A 17222-nucleotide genomic window follows, 5' to 3' on the forward strand; every position below is an offset into this window, starting at 1 on the left:
TTGAACCTAATGAAGTCACATTTCCTTTACTATTTTTTGTCTCTCCAGAGTTCAGTGGAGACTGTTGTTATAAATATCAGTGCTTTTTAAGTCTAGTTGACAAGTTCTCATTTTGAGAAGAATTTTTGAACCTATGTATATATATATTTAAACATATGTTTAAACTGTGATAATTTAAAAATTATAATTTAGAAAACGAAAGAGATGGATTCCAGGAAGAAGAGAGCTGATTACCTCAAATTAGGAAGAGCTAATTACCTTCCAGTTAGCTCCTCCGGAAGTGCTGTTTATTGTTATTTATTGATATTATTTATAACACATCAAAGATAATGTCATTCTAAGTATACTTTGAGTTTTGAACATAACACGAAACCCTTAAAACTGCATGAACTAGTGTGACGGAAAAACTATAAAATTGCTCCATCTAGTGGTGAAATCTTTACTTACATGTTAAAATTAAAATTATACTCGGTTTGGGTTCTTTAATTTTTGACTGACTATATTTCTCAGCCCCCGTATTTGTTGTTATTGACATGCTTGTGTGAAACCCTTGTGTCACTTACGGCTTTCTTTTGCGTGGAAATTTGAAAAATAAGGGGCAGCAGTTTATTTAAATATGTGCAAACATTCGTGGAAATACAGTAAATCAGGCAGAGTTTTAACGAGATTAAACTTCAATATTCGGTATGACCACCTTTATTCTTCATAACAGCCTGAACCGTCTTAGGCAAGCTTTTTGTAATTTCTTTAAGTAGTCTTCAGGATGAATAGTTCTCCAGGCCTCTTGAAGGACACCCAAACCTCTGCTTTTGTTCTCTATTCTGCGTCAAGATGATGATTCCACCCATTTTGATAAGATCTTCATGACCGCTGGATGAAATGCATTCCAGACATGTGCTGGAGATAGTTTTTTTTTTTTTTAGGGCAGACAAATCTTCAGGTTCACCTTACTTACTCAAAGGTAGATCTGTAGTCGTGAGTCATCCTTTCTCATATGCACACTCTCAATACAACCATAACAGACAACACTTGCACATAATACACACACACGCAATCACTCTTTATTTATCCTCCAGTTGTCCAATTTCTTGAGATTTGCTAAGTTTTTAGAATCGCCTTGTTGGTGCAAACCTTTTTTTCTCTCTCCCCCCTCCCCCTTACAGTTGGTTAATTCAGGATTTTTCATTCAGCTAAGGAGCAGGAACAAATTATGTGTTTTTGTGACAGGCTGATGATTACAAAGTGGCAAAAGAAAAAATTAAAACAGTTTCTGTTGTCTGTTATGTGTAGACATAACACTGGTTCATTTCTTCTTTTTATGCTTGAATGATTCCCAGGTCAATGTTATGTGCGTAACACAAAACTTAGAAGAACATCTGGATCCTTGGTAGCAAAACTGAAAGAAATGGTGGTTGAGTCCTTCATTTTGAACAGCAGTGTATGTCTCTGTATAAGCTCTGCATTGGAATTATCATCAGTATGTATGTACATGTCTATTTATTTATTTGTTATTTGTGGGAGATATAAAAAACCCCAATTTGATTTATGAAGAATGCCCAGGTTTGTGGGTACTGACCTGAAAAATCGGACTTCTTCTTTTCAGGCCTCTTAAATTTTTGATTTGATAGCTTTAAATTTAAAGTAAGGTATTCAAAATTTCATCATACAAAAAAGTATGTGGAAGTATGTTGAAAAGTTCAAATTTTGAGAAACGTAACTTGAAATTATTTTCTTCTTCTTCTTCTTCTTCGTATTATTATTAGTATTATTATTATTAGTAGTAGTAGTAGTATCATTATTATTTGTTTGTTTTAATTTTATGAGCCATAGTGAACTTTGTTTAAAAATGGTATAGTATAATGTATAATGGAAGTGATATCCACTTTGCGTGTGTTTATCTGGAACTGTTAAAAGTTGAAACTATTTTTATTTTTATCTATTTATTTACTAGTTCTTACTTCAGCCAGAAAATAAACCTGTCGACATTTTCCACAAATTATGCAATTTTTAAAAGCATTTATATATCCAGCTCTGTCCTGTCCATTATTAGTTTTAATTATAATTGTTAAGCTTTAAAACTGTAATTATTGTTTATACACCGCTGTGTATAAACACATCGCCGTTTTTGACATTTTTAGGCAGGCATCAAGTCTGCCACCTAACCCCGGTGAGAACGGCCCAACGGGGAGGCGGCCTCCCTAACCCCGCCTCCTCCATAAACCATTAAGATAACCTCACCGAAACCCGTCTTGGTAACGTCAAAACGTCGCTGTGTGCCGGAGAAAAGCAGTAGCAGCAGACAGCCTTACAGCTGCGTTACATCGGCAGGAAGATAAACAGCAGATTTCTAGATTCAACACCAGCTGCGTTCCTTTTAACCGAACATAGCAGCCTTTTTAGCTCGGTTAGTTAGCTTGTTTGCTAACTTTAATAGAGACTCTTGGAGAGCTTGCGCAAGACGCCTTAGCGAATCATCTCGACCTCCGTTAACATCTCACCATGGGATCCAGAGCGTCCAGATTACTCAGAGAAGAGGAAATTGAAGAAATTAAGAAGGAAACTGGCTGTAAGTTGAGCTCAGAGTTTAGAGTTTAGTCCTTGTGTGAAGACAAAACCTCTTGGACATTAGCTAGTTGATTGCTGTACTCTCATATTGAGATGCCTTTGGCTGAATGCTTTTTCTGATTGAGGCTGTACTCATTAACTCTCTATATTTTGCTAGTTTAATCTGTTGCATTATATCGGTGAGGGGTTATTGTGGATTCAGTTGTGTATCAGCTATCTTTGGCTCATCTGATAGTCAAAATCTTTGTCGCCGCAGTTTCCCACAGTCAGATCACTCGCCTGTACAGCCGTTTCACCAGCCTGGATAAAGGGGAAAACGGCACCCTCAGGTGAGCAAAAACATAAACAGGAGCCACAAGCTGCACCTCATTTGTTTTGTTCCTTTACCAGCCCACACTACAAGGACACCGTTATAGAGGTCACCTAAGCAGTTAAGTTTTCTGGTTGACTTGAGAATGAACACACCTCCAAGGGTATTTAAATTGAGAAAATCTTACAGTGTGTATATATATATATTTTTTTTTTTTGTTTTACCAAATTTGCCTCTCTGAATGTGGTATTTATATTAATAAATTAGGTCTAAGACAAAGTGTTGTGCTGAGATAAAGGTGGGCAATGTGAGATCTGTCTCATTTCAGTGATGAAATCATGTAATGAATCTTTCTCCTGTCACTGACTATTCATCTGGTTCAGATTCTGTCTTAACTGATAGGTGAAGAGACTGGTAATCATTAAGCAGCTAAAATTTAAATTTGATGGCCCTTTGGTTATTTGAAAACAGTCAGTTTCTCAAGGGCAGACGAACCCCCCCCCCCCCCCCCCCCCCCCCCCCCCCCCCATACACACACACACACACACACACACACAACTCTGTTTGGTTTCATTCAACTTGGGTATATGAAAGATGTTGTGTTTACAGATAACAAGTTCCTGGCTATACTTTTTTTTTTTTTTTCTTGCTCAAGTGCTTCCAGTCACAGTAGAAGTCACGTTTGTTCAGTGTGACTTCCTTATCGTTTCATTAGTTTTCACAACAGTGAGATTTCACAGATTTGTTTCTAGTCCAACCAACTGGAGTAAGAAAATTTTTCAGTGTGTAACAAATCTGAACAATGATTTTAACAAATTTTTTTTTTGTTCTAATAAACAAATGATGATTTATGTCATATATCACTCATCACATGACCTCATAAGTTTTGCTATGTGTCATGTCTTAGTAAAGCTCATCAACTCTCAGTATAAGACTGGTGAATTGTTAGGTAAAAATGAACAGTTAAAACATACTGAGTTTAGAATTTAACTTTGATCACGTCTCCTTATTTTTACAGTCGAGAAGATTTCCAGAGAATCCCCGAGTTGGCCATCAACCCTCTGGGAGATAGAATCATCAATGCATTCTTTCCTGAGGGGTGAGTAGTCTGTGTTATTGCTCTGCAGTAGTTTGGATAGCTTGTTTTTGCACTACTATAAAATTGAGTCACCAGCACCATCGCCACAAAGCTGGACCAGGCTTTCAGTTGTGGTTTCCTGACTGCAGGCTGGAGAAGCTCAGTCCTTACTGCCAAGTCTGCGTGGAAGTAAATCAAATGGGGTTTTGAGTTGTATACTTGACAGTTATTTGGATGTTTTCATCACTGTGGGAGGGAAAAAAAACCCAAACAGATGTCTTTAGATATATCATTAAAATTCTAAAAGGTCACATGTGTAGGCGTTGTAATTGCAGCTCTGTGTTTTAATGGTTTCAGACGGATTCTGGCTTCTCTGGTTTTGGCCTGTTTGTTTTAAACAACTTTATGTAGAAACCATTCCAATCTGCATGTTGGTGTTAGGTTACTAGCTCATTGTGGTGTCCACAATACGCATTTGAGCACAAAGGTAATCTGACTGAACTTTCCAGAGAGTTATAGTAGATATTTCGTGCTTGTGATTTTTAGAGAGGACCAGGTAAATTTCCGGGGTTTCATGCGGACCCTGGCTCACTTCAGACCAATCGAAGACAATGAGAAGAACAAGAACCCCTCAGCTACAGAGCCCCTGAACAGCAGGACAAACAAGCTGCTTTGTGAGTGTTGGGGTGTAACTGGTATCATCTTGGCGTCGGTTTAAGAGTATGTGACTTACCTGTTTCTTTCTATTCAGTTGCTTTCCGTCTGTATGACCTGGACAGAGATGACAAGATCTCCCGAGATGAGCTCCTGCAGGTGAGTGGATTGACTTGGAGTCATCATGTAGTTTGTGGTTCACACAGTATGTCACACAGTGAATAATTAGTGTGTTTAAACATTACAGAGTCTTTTGGCAACTGTGGGGCTTACAAGAAAAATTAATATCTCTAATTCTACACCCATTTATCAGAAGTTCAGTCAGCCCTGTGTTGTCATTCTTTAGTTGAGACGTCATGTATCATTTTTCCGAGGTCAAATTGTAATTTCCCAAATAAAAACATCAGCATACAGGTTAAATTTTACATGCATGGGATTGTCGTCTGTTAATATAGCAAAAACTGTAACATTTATAAGAAACCTCTATGTCATATTAACTTACTTTTCTGTATAATTTCACTAGAATACATCAGAACAGAAGGATGTCAAACTTCCCTCTCTTCTCTATTCTTGTTGCAGTTCACACACAAGTTTTAAGTTGATTTTTTTTGTTTTTCTCTCGGTGAAAGATAATTTGTGACTTCCACTTAGGCTAAATCTGATCTAAATGAGGTGATGAATGCAATCAATTTTAACCACAATTCCATAAATTCATCCTGCTGTAAATGTGAGCAAATGACTCCTTCCTTTACGTAGATTTCATAAATGATTTTGAGCCAGCCTTCAGAGTGTAACCACATCTTTATTTCGCTTTTGCTTTCCATGTATTTTTATTTGTATTTGTCTTCTTTAGCTTGAATGTTCTGTGCTCAAATGTTCCCAGATAGATACTCAGAACGCAATTAATGGTAATGATTAGCTACTGTTAGTCCGTATAACCTCCAGCACTTTGTTCCTACTCTTTGGTGTCTTTTATGGTAGGAGTAATAAAATAAAAGTCAACATTTTTCTAATCGGATCCACTCCAAGTACGTGAAACAGTATTTGGGTTGAGATTTGTGTCATTTTAATCCCAGTCCCCTGTAGATAGAACTATTTTGACTTCAAATTCTCATATGTCTTTAATATGGTGGCTGTTTGCATCCGAGGCCTCTTGGAAGCCCTCATAAAGTCTGGATATGATTTCATACCTACCTTCTTGCTTGTACATTACAGAATGTAAGACCTTTTCAGTTGCTACTTTTCCTTTCGGTGAATATCAGTTATTATTTCTGTAAATTTATATCTACAGACTGTATGTTTGACAAATGAACAAGTGCTATTGCACCACATTTGTTTTAAAGTGTTTTACAGAGAGGAGGATTTCACCATCAAAGAAGACTTTGCCCTTGTGCTGATAATGATGTGATATCTCACCTTAACTACAGGCTGATCCTTCCCAGACAGTCTAATATCCTGTATTTTGGCTTCCTTTGCACTCCCTCTGTGTTATTTGTCGTCCCGCTTTAAAGCGGGTCAAGCTCAGTGACATTCTCTGACCTGTAATTGCTATAAGCTCAGGGTTAATGACTCAGCCACACCTCTTGTTTTGCGCAAAACATTTCACTGTGTCACCTGCTTTGTGTAATGCATGAACCTGTAGGGCTAAATGTACTATTTGTGCACTCGTTTTTCACTCATTATGCGTGCACCATCAGTTATTATCATGTATTTCCTAGTCAAGTGTGGCTTTGCCAATGAACCAAAATAGCTACAAATGATCTTGTGTGATCTTGCAAAAATATACGTCACCTTGTTATTTGGTGACTCTTAAAAATAGATTTTGCTGGTTTGTTCCAGGTCTTGCGGATGATGGTTGGAGTTAACATTTCAGATGAACAACTCGGCAGCATTGCTGATAGGACCATCCAGGAGGCTGACACAAACGGAGATAGCTGCATTTCCTTCAATGAGTTTATTAAGGCAAGCTTTGTGGTCAACATACATATTTGTACTGTTATGTGGTTTCCTTTTTAAGTTAACCACTGAAGCATTGCTGCTAAACTTAAAATGACATAACAGATGCTGTTTGAAGGATTCTTTTTAATTAAAAACTGACCACTACCATGTGCAGGTATATTTTTAGCATCTGAGGCCTCAGTGGTACACAAACTAGAACCCAAGACTAACCACAGAAAAGAAGGAAATATATATATCTATCAAGCATGCATTTTGCATAGCAGAGCATGGTTTTCCAGAGGACAAAAATTTGATTGTGTATCTATGTTAGTTATTAAGAGAGGATGAGGATGAAATAATCCCAGTTAATTCAGGCCTTGGTTTTCACAGTTTGATTTGTGTGGACATTTACAAGTAAGTTAAACTGTCTCAACCTCTAACTCTTCTAAAGACTTGTTTTAGTTAATATATAATGTGCTATTTTCAGCTTATAGTGACAGTTAAAGGTGTTTTATGGGGTAGCTGGACAAAAATGTCACACTGTGTAACATTGAGATTTAAATAGTTTGTGTGGGACTGAAGTCGTAGTGGTGTAATGGGTGAACCAGCACCCAGGACAGGGGTGATGGTTAACTGAAATGGCAGGAGAGCTTTGACTTGTTTTTGGGATTGATTTAAAACAGATGTTCTTTTAAGGCCCAGCCGCAAATGTAAACTTTAGAGCAGCACATTTTTCTGTAGTATAAACTTTTCTTGTTTTTGTTTGTTTATTCGCAGGTCTTGGAAAAGGTGGATGTGGAACAGAAGATGAGCATCCGGTTCCTGCACTAAAGTTTCATTATTGTTATCATTTTTTTTTTTTTTGTAATTCTATTTAGAGTAACGCTTGAACATGTCCGTTGATTTCAAGACACAATCTCATCCGGCTGCTCAACGAGCTGCTGTGGCCAACGCTATGGGTTCAGTCCTTCAGGCCAAGCATTGGGTGGATACCATAATAAATCTTGAGTTTCGGCCTCTGTAAACAAAGGGAAACGTTGCGTGCCTTGGGTTGTTTTATGCAATGTCACTATGTATTTTTTTCCCCAGTAATGATACATTCTTTATTAGGAAACTTTTTAGAGGATCGTAGTTATTACCACTTCTGTTCATTTTTCACATGAACATTTAAATATTTATAGCGTGGCAGATTAACTTTTTGCTATCGCAGTAGGTAAGTTTATAAGTTTATTTATGCTGCTCCACTGATATTTAGCCCATGCTGCATCTTTGTCCATATAAATATGCAAAGATTCAAAATTGTGTGATTCCACTTCAAAATGTCAGTGTTTTAATGCCATCTGTTATGAATTGTTTCCTTTGAGCGAGCCAGACCAGCCAATCCGAGTTTGTCTCTTGAAGCAAAATCGGACTGACCTGTTCCTCAGGTTCTTGTGTAATTCACTGAAGTGTCTGGTTCCCCTTTGTAAGTTATTAGCTAAACAGTAACCCATGGCCATGTTTGTGTACGGTTTCATATAATTAACAGAGCTGCTGCCAGTAGAATCTAAAGCTACTTTTAGCTGCTCCCGTATTTACAGTGGGTAGGACCACATGTTTGATGTTGGCAGTTTTTAAGCCGGATGCCCTTCACGACTGGGATCAAACCCTGGAATCTCATTTGTTAGATGAATGTGTAAACCACTACACCGTGGATCAACTGCTACCTGTAGACTCAAATTATGGGCCTGTTGGAGCCACTGGAGTGCCTCACTCAATTAGAGGTGAGAACGGTGGCATGGAGATTTCAAAAATGCTGGTGTCTCATCAGTATGTGAGACTTTCACAGCAGGTTTTTTGATATCCTCAAAAAGTATCTGCCACCTGGACCAGCCCTCAAAGGCTTTAAGACTTAAAGAAGGCCTTGCTATAAGTACTGTTTTGGAAATTGGGCTGTGGGATCAGCTAGTCTGTAGACTTAGAGCAGGCAAAGATAACATACTGTGCTTTTACTCATTTGATCAGTTTCCCTGCAGCTAAGGAAAAATGCTGATTTCTCCTCTGCTCTGTATTTCTTAGAATGTCTTTCCTCACTGACCAGCGCCTGATGCATTGGGCTTATTATTTTTTTTGGGACATGTCACTGTGCATGACCCCTTTTAAATCTTTAATGTGAGTCTGTGAAGTCATTACTAGAGCACCCTCCAGTGCAGGAAACACAGCTCAACCATTTTATCAATCATTCTGTGATCATCAGTCAGATGTGAATCACGTTATGTGATGTTGGTCGAGGTATTATCAAAGTGATTCAGGAATTTGATTTGAATAAAAATAAGTGCCATGCTTCTTTGTCTCATTTATTGGGATGTTCTTATGACACTTTTTTGTGCTACTCACAGTTTACATCCAGCTTGGCAATTTTATTTATTTATTCTTTAGGAATTAAAAAATTGTAGAGTGTGATAAAATTAGAATATAACAGACTACAACTTCATATGTTAATGTTGATTTCTTGGATTAAATATTTGGCTGATAACAATGACAACAGTGACAAATAATATACTGTAGATATACTTACTATATTTATAGGGATATAAAGTGGACCTATCATGGTTTTCCTTCTTTTTCTGTGTGACATACTGTTAGAACTGTGGATACTAACCATATCCAGATTTCCACATGATGAGGTCAGTGTGTACAAAGTGATCCCATGTTAACAAACTCTTAGACTTTGGACTGCTTACGCTTGGTATTCTTAATACGGTCATCTCAGCAACCGTGGGCACAGATCTCCCATTTAGAAGAAAATTGTATTATCTGTGGAACCTCAAAGGGAGAGGAGTTAAAGCAGCCAGTTATAAGTGGATGGCCCAGAAATATCAAAAATCTTCCATAAAAATCTATGGGAGGATTCTGGAAATGTTAAAGGTGACATTTATCAGATCACTGCCCCCACAAAGCTAATCAACAGTTGACACAGGAAACAGATCATCATGTTACACTGATGCAGGCACACAGCAGATATTCATAAATAATAATCACCTGCTGAGTTTTAGACTTGCTATAGTGCACTAAGGCCCTGAATAGGAGAGACAGTGATTATGTGGAAATTTGAATCATCTCAATCAAAACATAATAACACGCTTTATTATTGTTTTCTGCTAATAATAAAGCTCTGGATGGTGGTCTTTGAAAATTGTAATTTGTAAAAGCACTGTACCTTTACATTTAGCACAAGGCCGCCATTTCTCTTGTCTGGCTGGTGGGAAGCAGCTATGGTTTAAACAACACTCAACCCTGTTACCAATGCCCTAGAACCTGAAAAATCACCTTAATAGAGAATTTTCACTCATTCAAGCAACTTTTGACATCCTTGCCCAAGTTTTTAATAGTCACATGTTTTCCCTCAGTAATTTCTGTATTTATTTTCAAATATATGCTTAAATACACTATCAATATAATGAATACATTTATCATAAAGGCAACAGATTAAACCCTTTTGTGAGCTAATAAAAATATTTTTGCTTACTTTTATTGAAAATGATATGGTGACATGGTTACATTTTAAGAAATTTTACTTAACAGTATTTTATATGTTTTTAACGTGTTTTTATAAAGTTGATTTCAGTATGCACGGTAACAAGGTTGCAATAAGTGCTAATATTGGTGTTTTCTCAAAAACAGAAGCAAGTTGTGGAGTGTAATGCACTGTGGGAGTCAAGGACAAGTGTATTTATGTAAATAAAGGAAGGAAACTTTACCTTGTCTTATTTTGGAATTATGGGTAATATTGTCGCATTGGTTAGCGTGACACTCTAGTCAGAAGGAACACCACAAGCAGTGCATGATTACTGTTCTAGTAAAAGTGGTTTAACAATCGTAAAAAACAACAACAAAAAACATGTATAAACAAAATGAACCGTGGATTTGTAACTATTTTAGATGTTAGATATGACATGTGGCATTCAAGGAGTTTAAAAAATCGTAAATATTGGCAAATACAATAAACACTGGTAGTCATTAACGGAGTCAACGGCGATAGCAATAAAATAAATAAGAAATATACTGAGATTTATTATTTTTGAATTCAGATATGGTTTTAATGTAATACGCAGTTTCCTTTTTAAACGTTATGAAAAACTAGAGTAAATAAATTTGTGAGTTTGGTACTTTCCGAAGATTAACCGCATATCCCTTTTTCTGTGTTAATTATTTGTTATATTAAATAGGTTTGAATTTTAGTATTTTGTCTTTGGGGCAAATGTAATTCACACAACCAACATATTTTTTTATTATTATTGTTTGTATGGATTATTTTCAAGTTTTTTGGGTGACCCAGTTAGCGGCAGTGAAGCGTTCCATGTTCAGGACACAAGAAGAACAACTTCCGGGGCGGGTTTAATGTTGATTGACAGCCATCTAGCGCAATCCTTTTCCCGTTAGCTCGTAGTAGCGGAGCGAAAATGGCGTAGAGCGGAGGTGTTCAGGAGAACAGGACGACAGGACCTTCTTCTCTCCTCGTTTGTGGTAACCGGGGAAAGAAGAGGGTCCAGAACTTTATTTCTTCGCCGCTGCGGTTTCTCTTAGTAAGATAAATCAGACAGTCGTTCGTTTGGGAGTCCTAAATGTGTCCTGGTAGCGGAAGAAACCCCCTCTCCTCCCCACGGCTTTTGTTTACCATTGTGTGCAACTGCAGCTCAGACCACAGAGGAAATATCTCTGCATCCTTTCGGTCTAACTCGCATCAAGGTCAGTGCTTCGGTCAGCTTTTACTTAAACCTCTGTCTTCACTTTTTGAAAACTGATGACAATTGCATGCCAGCGGACTTCTACGTTGTGTTATTTGAGTTATTTTAAGGAGTCGTCTGTACATTAACCGAAAGTCACACCATCGAAAATTGTTTGTCTGCATTAAATGACACTGTGTCCATTAAGCACCATAAGATTCTACTGTAATCTCTGTTTAAAGCTGAAATGATTCGTAATCGAATAAATTAACTTAAGGAGCAGAATCGATTGCAGCATTATATAATGCATTCATTATGCAGTACTGTGTAAAACTCTTGAGCCACCCTTCATTTCTATGAATTTTTTTTCCACGGAGTCAACCTAAATTATTATTATTTTTCAAAGTGGCTTCAGGCTTTCTCTCCCTCCTTGTTTCCCTTGTTTCCCTTGTTTGATGTTTCTTTTGGGGGGGGTTGACATTGGCTGCTTTTTCACTCATTTTCAATCCAGTCATGATATTTCATATATTTGTTTAAGTGTTTAAGCCATTTAATAATCACCTCGTCATTGAAGCACAAAAAAGGCACTTAGCTCAAGGGATGACCTGTGTTCTTCTGTTTACACATAACAGACAGCTTAGAGAAAATAAAACCGATTTTTGGGACAGAACAAAACAAAGGCAGTGAACATCCAAAGAAGAGTTTTGAATTTACTTCAATATTGAATATTTACCATTTGCTGAGATAAAATATAAAGAAATCAAGAATGGCTTAAGATTTTTGTACATCACTGCATATCTAATTGTTCCAAATGCAATGAGAGAATGTGCTGAGTATAATTATGAATAATGGTCATATTTCTTCTATGAAGGTAACATGTGAATTGTTATTTTAGGAATAAACCGTCATTTAATGGAGTCATGAATCCTCTGCAAGTGATATTGCTTTGCAAATTTACCCCAGCAACACCAACATGTAACATCCGCCACCACCAAGACATTTGGAGGTAAACGGACACTATCAAGATGACCTCATTTGGGCTTCTGGGACACTGGTGCTCTCCTTCCTGCTGGGACATTAACCACTTCTCCTCCACAGCATCCCACGGATCATCAGTGAACACCATCTGTTGAAATTTTGGGCGGTCGGACTTGCATGATGCACACTGCTTATGCCTACATGTAGCCTAGTATTATTTTGTCTGCCTGAAAGTCCTTTAGAAATACGCGTGACATTCTCGTCAGGCTGCATGTAAACATAGTCTCTACTTCCCAAATAGTAAGAAAGGAAAAAATTACTTCACCACAGTTACAAAAAACAGTTTGATAAAGAACAAAGTAACTGCTCCCAATTTTCTGGGAAACATAGCAAAAGACACAAGATACTGTAGCAAAGATCAAGGCCTGTGATTTTCATTAGACTCATTGGGTGTGTTAATGTTTTGTTTTTTGCTCTACCTCATTGCCATGGGAAGTCCAACAGCATGGACGAGGAGAGTGGTGAATTAGCTAAAAGGCTGTCAAGTGCCACAGAAAGTTGTATAATGTTGGATGATTAGTTTTGTTTCTGGGGGTCAAAAAGTGAGGTTGTAAATGGGAGAAGACTGAGCAGCACACAAGCACACGATGCACACTTTCACTCATTTTGGGTAAAACAAAAACAAAAAACCACTGAACCACTCAAACTGTGGTCTCCTATGCATCTGTTTTGCATTGTATTGTGCTCTCCTTTGTCAGGTCGGCAGGTGTTTCTTTACAAATAGCACATAGAGATAAAATTGGGAAGTTTTCCTTTTAATGTTGAGTCCTTTACGTAGAAATCTGGCAACTTGTATTATTTCAGATTTGTCTCCTGAAGCATTCTGATTCAGTTTTCCTTCATCTGGTCTCTTTCAATTTAAATTTTCAATTTAACATGTTTTTATTTAGTTTTTTCCCATGTAAATTGCTGGGAGGTTTTTTCCCCCCCTCCTGCATGTAGGGCGTGTATAATGGGACATTCAGGTTGAGATAGATTTTCAGTTTTGATTTCTTTTAAGGAATTGTGAGAAGATGCAATCAGATTTTCTTTATCAAACATGCTTTATCTCATCCAAAAACCTGGTCTCATTTTTCTTTTTCTTTATTTTTTTATTTTAACAGAAGTAAAATGCAGTCACTTGAGGAAGAAAATGACAGTTTCCCACTGAATTACCCAGGTAATTATCTCAGATTTCAGAGATTAGTGAAATTACTCCTAGAAGAAGCTTTACATTTAATTTAGAGATCCACCCAATGGAATCAAACAAAGTCCTGCTTGTTTATTTTAATCTAGTGTAGCTTTTTCTTTAGGTAGATAGCTCATCTTGGTCTGTCGGACATTATGGTGTTTCTTTAGGATCAGCCGAACAAAAAAATTCTTCGCAGCTCAGTTGATGTTCATGCATCTAAACTGCATTCAGGTATGTATTTGAAAGCATAAACAAGTGGCAAAGAGTAGGCTGGTCAGAGCTTCTCATGATAATGGTAACGTAATCTAATGAAATGCATAATTGTTCCTCAAGTGAATGCATGCTGCTTCTGTGCATTTTCTTTCTTTTGTTCACGTTTGTGATTTTTCAAAGGAAAAAAAATCACATTTTACCGGGATTTGTGCAATATTTTATCCTAACTGTCATGTTGTTGACCAAACTGTATATTGTATAAACAAGTGACAAGTTGTTTGAAAGCAACAAAATCACCAATGTCTTCCATTAAGATATGTATAGACTCATGTGCATTAGCTTATTTAGCGGGACTGTGGTGCCAACATTATAGTAGCCGTGCATGACCAGTAGTGATGCTTGCTTCATGAGGAATAGTGAAATCGATTTCTAGGCTAAGCTGGAGCGCCAAACTTTGGAAACTATTTCAGCGAAGTTAAAGGGTGGTAGACTTAGGTACATTTAAATACACTGCATAGAGACACAGCTTTACTCTAAACTCTACTGCAAAATCTCATTTTCATCACATGGCTAGTTTGTGCAATCGAAATACAACTAATGTAAGGCACAATCAGGGTAAGTTAAGTATTTAAACAAGTCATTTACTATAGCATATATGCTTAAAATAAGTAACTTCTTTTATTTATGCACTATAAAGCATTAAAAGAATTAGTTAATATGCAAAAGCCAAAAATCTCTCAAGTCTCACGTGTGATGGTGACGAAGAAATGTTCTATTGGGAATGAGATTAAATTTAATCCTAGATTTGGATCTGATTGGTAAGGATCTGAAATTGACTTTTAGTCCTAGAATAATGATCTCTCAATGACATCACATTGTACATATTACCTCATAGTTTTGGGATTCAGAGCGTTATATTTAATTCCATAAAATTGTATTTGATTAGAGTTTTAGAAGCAATAACCTACAATAATGCATGAGTTTAGTGCCCGGGTGAAAGTGTTTTAAAGGTTTCTGTAGCATCACATGGAAAGGGTTATATTCACCCGTTTTTATTTTATTTATTTTTTGCTCATGCAGTCGATTACACTTCTTTCATTGGGGAGTTATGGATTTATCACTGAAAGCTTAGGATATTTTCTGCAGAACAAAGTGTATTCTAGAACAGCTGTAGCGTCATGTTATTACATCAGTACACGAGAGATGCTTTAAACTTCAATCGTAGCATTTTTACATCCATTCAAAGCCCACTTCTTATTTAGAAATAAATATTGAAGTAATTCTGTAACTGTAAAGGCCTCACTGAGCGAACTTGACACTTGTTTGAAAAGCACTTTCTCTCTCTATGTACTGACTTGCACCGTCATCATCTCCACCCTGTCTTGGATACTTTGTTCTAACAACCCTGTAATGCTCTTTCTTGGAATTTGTAATCAAAAATTTATAAGCAAGTAGACATCTAGCAACATTAATATATGGGTTTGAAAAATATGCATGTCTTAGCAGAATAATGAATGATTTGTATTGCATGCAATAATCCAACTTTGTAATGTGAATGAGTGTAATTAGGAAACTGAAATGTTCATTTTGGATGTTCTGTCAGGACTTGTTTGACACAACGGCTTTACAGACTACCTGCTAGTTTGATACAGTAAAGAACAGAGTAGTTCTCCATTGTGTCAAATATGACCTGACAGTGTAGCCACAGTGCAGCTGAAAAACAAATCAACCTTTGTTCCCATTAAGGAAAAAATAAAATAAAATATCAAGAGCTTAGGTAAGATTAACGACATCACTTTGTTGATCAACTTTTCCCACAGAGGACGTGGACTGTGTAGAAACTATGCACTCCAGAGGGAGGAAATGGGCATGCTTGTTATGTGTGAGCCTCTTGTCTGGTTTTGTATTAACTTTAAAAAGAAAAAAGAATCTGTATCAGAAGTTAAGCAATAAAACGCAGCATGGTGCCAATTAAATTTTTGGGTGTCGACTACAGTTTGAATGCCATATAACACAAACCAACAAACCAAAAGTTTGTTGTCCTTAATACCACTCTGAGGCTGGTTACACACCAGAAAATGATTACTGAAGGAAGATTTGAACCTAATTCTAGCTTGGTTTGAAGATTGTAAGCAGGAACAAAACCACCTTTGCTCTCACTGAACTGTTGATCCTAAAATCGTGGGAACAATTAACTTTATTAACAAAATAGCATTTACAGCAAATACATGAGATATACACTCACTGGCCACTTTATTAGGTTCAACTGCTTTATAATAGAATTATCTAAGCAGTCGATCACATGGCAGCAATTCAAAGCATTGAGGGCTGTGTTTGTTGTTGAGATGATCTACTGACGTTTAAACCGAGCGTCAGAGCGGGGAGAAAAAGTAATTTACTGACACTGAATGTGACATGGTTGTTTGAATGAGTATGGCAGAAACTGCTGTCAACAATAATAATTTAGATTAGCAGTTAGAGTAGATCAGAAGGCAAAAACAGTACTGGCAAGATGTACTTAATAAAGTGGCCACTGAGTGTATGCTGTCCATTACAAACAAACTACAGTAAATCAAGATTACTTTGACATTTTAATTGAACTGAACTGAGCGTGACTGAACATTGACCATATATCTCAAACGTTGGCAAGAAGTCATTATCAGCAGCAGAGAAGGGATCTGAGAAGCTGTGTCAACAACTGTTGCTATCATCTGTAACAATTGTTAATATCTGCATTCTGCCATTTTAGACAAATACCTTGTGAGGGTACCAGCAACAATGTTTTGAACCAAAGTAACAATACAGGTGGAATGACGTTTATATTTCACAACAATGCCCTGATTTAACCTACAACAATTAAGAAAATGAATAATAAAAAGTAATTTCACTTAGTAGCTGTCAACATAGACTGTATATAAAAGATGGATGTTGGCACGGTGAGGTCCAGTTCTGAAGCATTCTGGTCAGCAAGCAACACATCAGAAGGGAGGGGTGAATCTGACAGATTAACCAAGGACACTTCATGGTCACACAGTAGCAACTAGCCTATCATAAAGCATACCATTTTGTTTTGTATCCTTATAGCCTAAGCGGGGCCATAATTTACAAAATAAAACAATCATGCTGTATTCAGTAAGACATAAAAATAGTGACGGAGGCCATAAACTCAACAGGAAAGCGGCAGATCAAAGAAGCGGGAGGGTTTTTCCATCTTTACCTTAAGAATTGATTTTTTAATGAGGAGGCGCCCTCTGCTGGTTCTTCTAAAGAATGCAGGTCTGTGTCCGGTTTAAGTATTCACACTCTTGAATGCTGGAGCTGCATCCATTGTTTACATACAATCTGACATATTAGTGTTCACTGATCTTCCCTTTATTTTCCGATGGAACAAACACATTTCAGCTCTAATCCATTATTAGTGATATAATTTTCTTTACAAGCATATGGAGGCGCATAAATGCCACCATCACCAAAAACCATCTACAGTACGCAGCAGACTGAAGAACATATTTTCCCTAATCCCAGGTTGAGCTGGGTGTCCTGTGTACA

The 17222-nt window shown here is 37.1% G+C and overlaps 1 protein-coding gene across 1 annotated transcript; it reads left to right on the plus strand.

Moving 5' to 3' along the window:
• Nucleotides 1-2233: 2233 nt before the first annotated feature.
• LOC146612041 (calcineurin B homologous protein 1) lies at nucleotides 2234-8860 on the plus strand. The gene is made up of 7 exons (XM_085342568.1): nucleotides 2234-2566; nucleotides 2822-2894; nucleotides 3894-3974; nucleotides 4500-4627; nucleotides 4705-4766; nucleotides 6447-6569; nucleotides 7323-8860. The coding sequence occupies exons 1-7, from the start codon at nucleotides 2500-2502 to the stop codon at nucleotides 7374-7376; spliced, it is 588 nt and encodes a 195-aa protein (XP_085198694.1). The 5' UTR covers nucleotides 2234-2499; the 3' UTR covers nucleotides 7377-8860.
• Nucleotides 8861-17222: the final 8362 nt, after the last annotated feature.

Source organism: Diplotaxodon limnothrissa, linkage group LG19 (assembly GCF_057381915.1).
Source record: "Diplotaxodon limnothrissa isolate DT_005_m linkage group LG19, D_limnothrissa_male_GT1.1, whole genome shotgun sequence".
NCBI classification, from domain to species: Eukaryota; Metazoa; Chordata; class Actinopteri; order Cichliformes; family Cichlidae; genus Diplotaxodon; species Diplotaxodon limnothrissa.